The sequence below is a fragment of the Homarus americanus genome, unplaced genomic scaffold (assembly GCF_018991925.1).
Source record: "Homarus americanus isolate GMGI-L3 unplaced genomic scaffold, GMGI_Hamer_2.0 scaffold53233, whole genome shotgun sequence".
NCBI lineage: Eukaryota > Metazoa > Arthropoda > Malacostraca > Decapoda > Nephropidae > Homarus > Homarus americanus.
This window is the reverse complement of record NW_024751660.1, coordinates 674,940-684,699: the sequence shown is the minus strand read 5'-3', so window position 1 is coordinate 684,699 and position 9,760 is coordinate 674,940. Positions and strand designations below refer to the sequence as shown.

The 9,760-nt window shown below is 42.5% G+C and overlaps 1 protein-coding gene and 1 non-coding gene across 2 annotated transcripts in view; one reads left to right on the top strand and one right to left on the bottom strand.

The window, feature by feature from the left end:
• The window catches only part of LOC121854811 (probable glutamate receptor), a 9,741-nt gene extending 2,599 nt beyond the window's left edge, over positions 1-7,142 (top strand). Inside the window, exons 4-11 of the mRNA XM_042349608.1 lie at positions 539-722; positions 1,878-1,999; positions 2,630-2,725; positions 3,664-3,795; positions 4,711-4,838; positions 5,814-5,974; positions 6,439-6,550; positions 6,860-7,142. Coding sequence (XP_042205542.1) covers positions 539-722; positions 1,878-1,999; positions 2,630-2,725; positions 3,664-3,795; positions 4,711-4,838; positions 5,814-5,974; positions 6,439-6,530 — 915 coding nt within the window. The 3' untranslated portion in view covers positions 6,531-6,550; positions 6,860-7,142. The remainder of the gene's footprint in view (positions 1-538; positions 723-1,877; positions 2,000-2,629; positions 2,726-3,663; positions 3,796-4,710; positions 4,839-5,813; positions 5,975-6,438; positions 6,551-6,859) is intronic.
• Positions 7,143-7,564: 422 nt separating this feature from the next.
• Positions 7,565-7,638, bottom strand: Trnai-aau. Its single transcript has one exon. It is a non-coding gene; the product is annotated as a tRNA-Ile (tRNA).
• Between the last annotated feature and the right edge of the window lie 2,122 nt (positions 7,639-9,760).

The following is a 9,760-nucleotide window of genomic DNA, read 5'->3' as shown; positions in this document are numbered from 1 at the left end:
GCCCAGAAGTTATGTTACAGCCTGGATGAGATGTCGACTGTCCTTCTCTCTCCTTCGATCGGCTTTGCTCTGCCTCAGGGGAACGAGAGCTTCGGCCCCAAAGCCGACAACAGTTGCAGATATTGACTATGAGGCAACAGTCACTGAATGCCGCATAGATCTGCGGCTCAACTAACTCAACACAGCTAGCATAGCTACTTATGTATTAGGATATTTAATATTAAGGTTATAAAATGGTGGCGAAGGTGTGGCTATTGGGGGAGGCTGGAGGCCATTTAAAAAAAGAGAAAAAAGTAGTAACCGTAGTAGCAGTAGTATTAGTGGAGGCCACTTAAAAGTAACAGAAGTAGTAGTATTAGTAAGAGTATTAGTAAGCGCAGAGTAAATGTAGTAGTAGCAGTATTAAAAGTGCTATCACTGAAGTAAAAGAGAGTTAATAGTATTAATAGTAGTAGTAGTAGTAATAGCAGTGCAGTAGTAAAACAACAGTGATATGTTGTCATTATGGTCCACTTACCTTTGTCTATGTGATGGTCAGGTGTGGTTGTGTCTGTTGGCCAGTCTGATTCTCACCTGGCTGATCCTGGTTGTGTTCCTGTACCTGAGCCCTTACGAGAGGCTGATGACGACGACGCAGAGGCAGGAAGGAGGTGTACAGACGAGGAGGAAGTACAGCAACAAGTCCCATGTTATGTGGCTCACCAGGACCCTAGCTAGTCAAAGTGAGGGTTTAGTTGTTGTGTACCAATATTGTCACCAGCTGAATAGTACACATTTATGTAAGATCAAACGCACCTTATACGACACAGACAGACATTTAAAGCATAACAAGGCGGTCTAGTCTCACGGAAGTTCTACAACTAAAACAAATCTGAAAATTACTTACAGTATGCTGAAAATTTCTACGTGCTCGTGCAAACACCTGTGTATCAGCTCCTCTTTAATAATAATGCAGTTTGATGCCCAATGATGTCCTCCAGGAATGAGACAACACGTAGAAACTCCGGTCCAAACTAGTGACCTGACCAAGTATGGTACGGTAATGGGTTGGGTCAGTCAGGTCCAGACCTCACCACCACAGCTCGCTGCTATACTGTAGTTAGAGTCTGGTTTACACTAGCCAGGGCCTGATTCAGGAATGGGCAAAGTGGGCAGCTGCCCAGGGGCCTCCACATATCAGGGCTGGTCGACTTGAAACCACATGAATGACTCCAGTCATGTCTCACTTTTGTGTGTGTGTTGGGAATTTGTACACTATCAATAAATATACAGTATGTTTTAATTTCCTCAATATAACTGCATATGGCTTCAAAATTCTCCAAAGAAGTGTTCAAATTTCAAAATTTTCCCGGGGGGCTTACAGCGCCCCCCGGAACTCCCAGATGTTTAGGCTCGCTTCACTCGCCACCCCATGGGCCTCCACAGGTCTAAATCCGGCACTGACACTAGCTACAAAAAGTATCTGTAAATTTTTGGCTAGACAATATGACAACGGACGAAGGATTTTAACAACCCTATACCGAGACAACAGGAGTCGCTGTGCTCATTCAGACAGCTACCGCCTGGCAGATATTTTCTGTAGCGAGTGTAGTGTAGTGTACCTTCAGTTCTTCACTCCGTTAGATATTTTATCTATCTGAATAAAAGTTGAGTGTACTGTTGCTGGTTGTTAAAATGATCAACTGTGTATTGTATACCGGCCCTCCCGGTGTGCTTCTTGTCTGCAGTATAAGTGAATATAACAGTTTGTGTTCTACGATTTAATGACATAATTATGTTCCTTAATCCTAGTTTCAATACATCTGACAGTTTATTTGTGGATTAAATAATTACAAATATCGTACACCTTAACATGGCAGACATTTCCCACGGCACAGGTAACCCTTGGCTGCCAGAGAGCGACAGCAGGAGGGTGATGACAGCCTCCTGGCTCCTCTCCTGCCTCATTTTTGTCTCTGTCTTCTCCGGCACCCTCACCGCCATGCTCTCCGTGCCCCTGGTGAGTCTCTCTCTCTCTCTCTCTCTCTCTCTCTCTCTCTCTCTCCGTGAACCATATTACTTCACTTACTGTACGTATAACAATGCTGGCTGTATGAGTCACGTACAGTACTTGATAGGTCCCTCAACGTCTTATTTCCTTGGTTAAGATAATTGTATCATCCTTGTTCTGGCTGTCGAGGGAGTCAGTGTGTTGACGAAGCCTCAAGATGATTCCCCCCCCCCCTCAGTTAATGATTTCTTGTGTTCATTTTAAAGGTACTGATGGTGGGGATATTTAGTCTCTGAAACAGTCACACATGTTCACCATAAATTTGTGGCTGTTTTTTTAGATTTAGTTTGGTTAGATTAGGTTAGGTTCTGCTTCTGGATCTGAGTATTAAGGAGCTATTGAGATATAACGATGCTCGCTATTCCAGGGTATTCAGTCAGGGATGTGTAACAATAGAATACTTTCTTTAAATGTTTATATCCACATGATCGTATGATACTAAATCACACACACACACACACACACACACACACACACACATACACACACACACACACACACACACACACACACACACACACACACACACACACACACACACACACACACACACACATACGCATTATGTTTCATGGTCAGGTGCGGCTCCCCATCGACAGTACCGAGGACTTGGTGAACCAGCAGGAGGTGCCTTGGGCTATAGAGTCAGGCTCCTTCTTGTACCAGATCTTATACGTGAGTCCCTGTGTATCTGTTGTCTCTTGCTGCTGTTGTTATTTTATTTTGTCGCTGTTTAGGCCAAGGTGGTCGTGAAAATAACCTAACCAAACCTAACCTAACCTGAAGGCTCCTGATTGGAAGGTTCCTTGCAGGGGTATTTGGGGAATTATAAATTACTGTCAGGAAATTTTTGGTTTATGGTCCAAATATCCACATTACATACAGTGCAGCTCGTGGCCCACACTTCAAGATACCCTCCCTCACTACCACCACCTCACTCATCCCAACTCACAACACCACAATACTGTCTTGGGATGTACCACCAGTTCATCACCACCATCACCCCGGCCCGTCATCACCAGCCTTCACTACACACACAGCTCCCACACCTTACCTGCTTTGATTGACACCTTTCTCATTCCCTATCACGCGCTCTCCCTCACACACCTCTCTTCACGTGTCTCCCGAGATAACCATCCCCGTTACTTACTCTCTGCTTGATACCGTTGTTCTTACAGTCCAACGAGTCTTCCGTCTTAACATGTGCATGAAATTTTCTTGAAACTAATCATCTGTAAAGGTAGTTAAATTTTATACTCTATTGATCTTCACATTTTAATGTTTTTTTTTTTTTTTACATTAAATTATGCCCAGATTTTTTTTCTTAATGTTTTTTTATTAATTGTAATTATGGTAGTTTTTGAATTTAGTTTGTTAAATGTTTTAGTTTTATACCGAGTTTCTTACATCCACTGACGGTTCAATCCTTCACAAAACACGATAGCTCTACACAGACATAAAGCTGTGTTAATATGATGTCCCAATACTGACAGTTCAGCCATTCTTATATATTTTCTTTTAGCCTTAATTTAACAATAACATTAAATAATTCGCAAGTGATGATGGCTCGCCTCACGTTAACACTGTTTACACGTTACAACCGACGCCTCCAGCAAGCGACAGACGGCATCTACAAGACACTGTGGGACGGACACTCGGCCAGGATCACAGACTGCTATAGTTACCGTCATGACATCGGTGCTGGTGAATACGCAGCTGTCTGTGATAAGATGACTATGAAGAAGGTGAGTGAAGTCCTTAACATGGTGTTTTATGTCACCTGGATTTATTGAAAGTTGTCTATTATAAGAGAAGGTTTCTTCCCATGTCGTCTACTCTGAAAATATCAGTGTCCCCAGAATGTTTACCGCCCACACATGGGGTACTCATAATCTTTAATCATCATCGATTAATTATTACACCTGTTCAAATAGTCGTAAACAGGATCGAGTACATTCTTTTATTTACGTCTGTAATCGTAAATGATTATATTATTTTCTTTAGCGTCGCAATCGTGATAACCGACTACACCTACAGTATAATGTGATTATAACCAATAGTATTTTCAGGGTTACATTAATTGTGACTTCCCTTTACATATGTAACACATTCTTGGCTGCCGTCAATGGGTCAGTTACTTGGTGAATCTGAGGCCTGTGTGTGTGGCCATAAAATATACCTTTTAATTACAGTGTTTGTATGAGTGGCCAATAAATAATGTTTTTAATGAAAAATATATTTTGGGCAACTTTTCAATTGCTCCCTTAGTAATGTTCTCCTTTATGGTTTAATAGTGTTTCGCCTGCATAATAAACATAGGATCTACACTGTAAACATAATGAGTATACTGTAGTCGTTATTCTGAGAGTTACCTTATAATGAACACCTTTACACTTAAGACTTTGTCCAGTGTACAAACCAACATGTGTCGATAATTCACTGCTGTAGCTGCACGTCCCTAATGGACTATCAGACCTATGGTACACATGTATACAGTACACATCTGCCCTTGTTGTACTTGTATATGTATCTGTTCCTGAAATTAAACAAATCTAATTATCTACACCTCAGTGGTTGACGTTATTTTAATAGTTTAATCAAGTGATATTACAGGTGTTAAACTCCTCACATGTTGACATCTAAGTTAATGTTGTGACCAGGTGATGTCAGAGGACTTCAGCGCCACGGGAGAGTGTAACTTCTACATGGCGAGGGAAGACTTCATGTCCATGCCGATGGCTCTTGCCTTCCAGCACCAACACCCCATCTACTCCAAGGCCAACCTTCAGTGGGTCTCTGCTGTCGCCTTGTCTTTGAGCATAGGCGGGGAAACTGTGGTCCCCGGCCGAGGGTCTCACAGTGGTCCGCCACCAAATTCGAGTTCAATATTTTGTTGTTTTTTAACTGGAGACTCAAGAGGTGTTGATATGCAATATTTGGATGACGTTTACACGGTATGTACTGTACGCTCTTATATAACCAACTCCAACACAACTTTAATTGCCATTAAATCTACAAGAGTTATTATTACAGTATCTGTGAAAATAACAGGTGGCCCCGAAGAACCCTCATGACCACCGACCTCCAGAGTTTCCCCACCCCGGTCTCGTCCAAGAGAGAGAGATCCAGTACAATGCAGATATAGAGAGACTGAGAGATAACATTAACTATAAAAGTAGATAGAGAATAAATATTATAGTTATTAATATACTGTAGTGATAGAATAGAAGTGTGAGGGTATGTTATAGCTCCTGTTAATATTACTGCCTGTACCTTCATCAGCTGACCTCAGTAAAGAAATGACTAGTTAGTGTTGTGGCCGTCCTGCAGGTAAACACACCAGCTGGTCCTCTCAGTCACCTGCTTCTGCCTTAACTTGTAATGAAGGAAATCTTATCAGTGGTTTATTTTTATTTATTTTTTCCTGTTATTTTCACCACATATCAGCTTACTAGTCGTTGGGGCAGTCTGTCTGTTCTTCTATTACGACTTCAATTATTTCTCTTAAAGCTTTGGGTAAAGTATTCCTATAAGTTTACCAACAACTACAGTAAACGATGGAAGTTTAACAAAGTCAGGGAATTATTAACACAGACATGGCCTGCTCGCGCTCTACAGGACGTGAACTTAACTTACAGGTAAAAATGTTAATGAGATGATTTTATTTAATTATAAATAAACAAGGAATCCCTGCCCACGTACTGTTGTCTGAACACTGTAAAGGATTTCAGTTTCATAATATAAAACATGACTTTACTTTCAGAATTTTAGAATTGGTGAACAAAGGACTGGTCCACCGATGGATGGATGAACAACTTCCCAACGGCACTGCGTGTTTAGGTCCCCCAGGTGCTGACCTCATAGGGGCCAAGCGTCCTCTGGCACTGAATGATTACTTCGGTCTCTTCTCAGTGTTCGCACTTTGTAAGTTTTCTCTGAATAATTTTATTTTTCATAGAAAATGGCAAGGAACAGGAATTATAGTGTTAACTAAAAGAAACTGAAATGTTTATTTACTTAGATAAGTTTATTAGCGTGTGTCCTGAACGAAGGTAGATCTTGTTTGTCTGGTGGTAATAATCGATGTTGTGGGCGGGCGAGTACCTTCACAACCTACAGTCTAATTAATTTATTTACTTATACTATGTGTACGCTCGCCGCCCAGTATGCAAAAGATGCATTTTACTCAATTTACTTCTATTGGTTCAGAAGATACAGTACTGTTTCATGACAGAACATCATATTTGTAGTGCTATTGTCTCACTCATAATATGGGAGCACTTCACTTTAAGACTGGGACATATTTGGCTATATGAAGTACTGTACTGTATGTTTGGTTGACCAGAAACACTCTCCTGGCTGACCTGTCTTGTTTGTGTGTACCGTAGGTCTGGCGGCAGGGACGCTGGTGCTGGTGGTTGAGTTGACATTGACTGAGGTCACCCACGGATGTCACTTCTCATCGCTTATCAATCCTTGACTGCTTCAATTTACCTTCCCGTAAATGTCTTTTTCTTTTTTCCTTTCGCTATTTATCATCTTACTTGCTGTTCGGGTGGTTGGTCTAGCTGGTGTTAGTACAGGAGGAAACCGGAGAACCTGTGGTGTTTGGTAGTGAAGGTCACGCATGTCCGGGATCGAACCCTTGACTATTGGTAAGAGATGAGAGCGTCACCACTATCACCAACCAACCGACAATTGTTGAAGATGATAAAGTAAGGTTAATTGTTTGAACTGAGCAGGTGGTGCAATAAAAAGTCTTAAGTGTAATTTTCATGTTACTTTTGAACTTTTATTTTTGTGTTTTAGCTTAAATGAGCCAGTTAGGTGCAGCTCCAGTTACGAGGAATATTCATCCTACAACACTTGGAGAATATGTACACTGGTCCTTCCTCCACACCTGGTGACTGTTGGTCTAGCTCAGCCTTCATCTTTCTTTACTTTTATCTCTGTGGAGAGAAGGAGAGCCAGTGGTAGACCAAGAGCGACATGGGGAGAGGGTGTTAGAAAGCTGCCATCAGGTAACCACAGCTAACTCACACTAGGGTGGAAAATGGCCGTAAAACGACGATGATGAATCACGCAAGTAATAAAGCATACCATTATAAAAACTAATGTGTTCTCAGTATCCTCGTTAATTTAACCTGTACACAAGGGCGGATTGCAGGTAGGGCTGCCACACTACGTCAGTTCCGTTATGATAGACCTCCAGCACAAATTCAGGACCGTTAACCTCCATCAGTCAATCGGACATATTACCTGACCTCTTTCATATCATCATCACCGTTTTATGACCAGTGTTCCACGCTTGTATCGATCAGCCATGTTACTTGATGGCATGATATCCAGGTTACCATCAGGTAAATTTGAAGGTTTACTACTAGATGACTTCCCTATCGCCAACCCATTGCAGAGTGGGAACTGGGCTATCAATGATCCTGATAGCTGGCAAGGCCAGCGGAAGGAGGTGTTTTAAAAAGATCTCTCCAGCTCCTCCCGGGAGATGGTCTACCTTGGCCCGTAAGGGGATCGAACCCTCGACATCCGCGTTATTAGCACGGCGCTCTAACCAACTGAGCTAACAGGCCACGTTGTATCAGTAACTGTTTGATAGTAACCATACGATCAGCCCCACAGAGTGCTGGCGATAAGTTAGCTACCTACAGTACCTGCAGTTGAGTTGCAGGGGTGGACTTGGGGTGACCCGGGAAGGGGAGTGCAGCGGCCGGATTTCCGTCTTCCCTCTTCCTTGATCTGCAGATGTTCATGTCCTTAACGTATGACACGTGTTAATAAAATACTGAAATAAGAAAGCTTTTACGTACTTGTTTCGCGCTCGTCTCCTGTCCCAGGCGTTTACAACTTGGAGAAACTAGTGCAGTACCGGCCAGGCGGCCTCCTTGTGTACCGAAGGCTTATTATACAATATGCTGTATCCACACAGTTAAGCCTACTAATGTAGTTGTTTACAAAATAGGCTATTATGCGCATGTGTAATATAAACAGTCATTTGGTAATACTATAGCTATAATATATATATATATATATATATATATATATATATATATATATATATATATAGAGAGAGAGAGAGAGAGAGAGAGAGAGAGAGAGAGAGAGAGAGAGAGAGAGAGAGAGAGAGCAGCAGCAACTTAGGAAAATATATCTACTGTAGTTCTTTTACTTTTACTTCTATCCTCTTCGCCACTGATCGGCTCGTTAGCCACTTTGGCGATCGGTCACGTCTCTGATTACTTTTCCTTTTCATTTATCCTCTTCACCAAAAGATCGGCTCGCTAGCCGCCCGGGCGATCGGTCACGTCTCTGTCACGCACTGTTGGCAAATACTGGGCATGCACCGGCTTCTGAATGTACCTGAACCCGCTCCAGTGTTGGTCAAGTCTTGTCTTGAAAGAGCTCACACTCGGTGCCGTCACAACACTCTCTGGTAGATTGTTCCAAGAGTTCACAACTCTCACTCCGAAAAAGTTTGCCCTCACGGTTTTCTGGACTTGCGACTTCGTCAATCTTGAGCTGTGACCCCTTGTGTGGCGAGCGTCCGCCAACTCCAAGTAAGGACACTCGACTGAGTAGTGCCCCTTGAGATGCTTATACACTTCAATTAGGTCGCCCCTTGCCTGTCTGTAGTATAAGCTAGGCAAGTTCAGGCGCTCCAATCTCTCAGGGTAGCTGAGGTGCCGAAGTGCAGGCACCAGTCTGGTGGCCCTCCTTTGAACATTTTCAACCAACTGACAGAACCTAGCATATCTCGGGGACCAGACGGGGTGACAGTACTCTAGATGGGGAAGCACTTCACTCTTGAAGATCGTTGCGAGGGACAGACTGTCTAGATATCTGAACGACCTTTTTTTAAGACCCAATAATTAATTTATTTGCCTGATTTACCTTCTTCTCGCAAGAGCCCGAGAACTTCAGCTCATTGTCAACATACACACCTAGGTCCTTCTCACATTCAGTCTCAAATAGTGCAGTTTCTTCATCCCGTTGGGACATAATTATGATACGCCTCCTTCGTGACACTGAATCTCAGCAACCATTTCTTCGACCATTCTTGGAGCTCACAGAGACCCTTCTGCAGCTCTTCACAGTCCGTATGGTTCTTGATTTCCCGAAATAACTTGGAGTCATCGGCAAACATTTGTATGGAGGAGTGTACAACAGGCATGTCATTTATGAAACAAACAAACAACAGCGGGCCCAATACACTGCCCTGTGGTACCCCCGCTTGTGACAGGTACAGATAATGATTTCCTGCTATTAATCATCACACTGCTTGCGGTCATAGTTGTGATGATAACTACTCCCTCGCACATAACAAGACAAGCCTATTATTAACGGTACCCGTGCCTAATACGACTATGCTAATCACTTTTGCACTTACTCCCACCATAGAAATTCGCAAAAAAAAAATCGCTCTTCAGTGCGAATTTTATGAGTTTTGCCCACCCCTGCATATTATTCAGCTGTTGGTGTGATCTAGAGCAGTGTTGTGAGTCCGGGGGGTTTGGGGGTGGTGGTGTTCAGGGTTGTGTTCCGTAATATTTTAGGGAGGTTTGACTTGGTGTTACAGGGGATGGGGGGTATAAATTTGGGTGGAAAAACGCGTTATGTATTTTTTTGAATGGCCCCATTAATTTATTAAAAAAAAATCAGATAAAGCCTTTTAATAATAGATATAATATTTAGTAT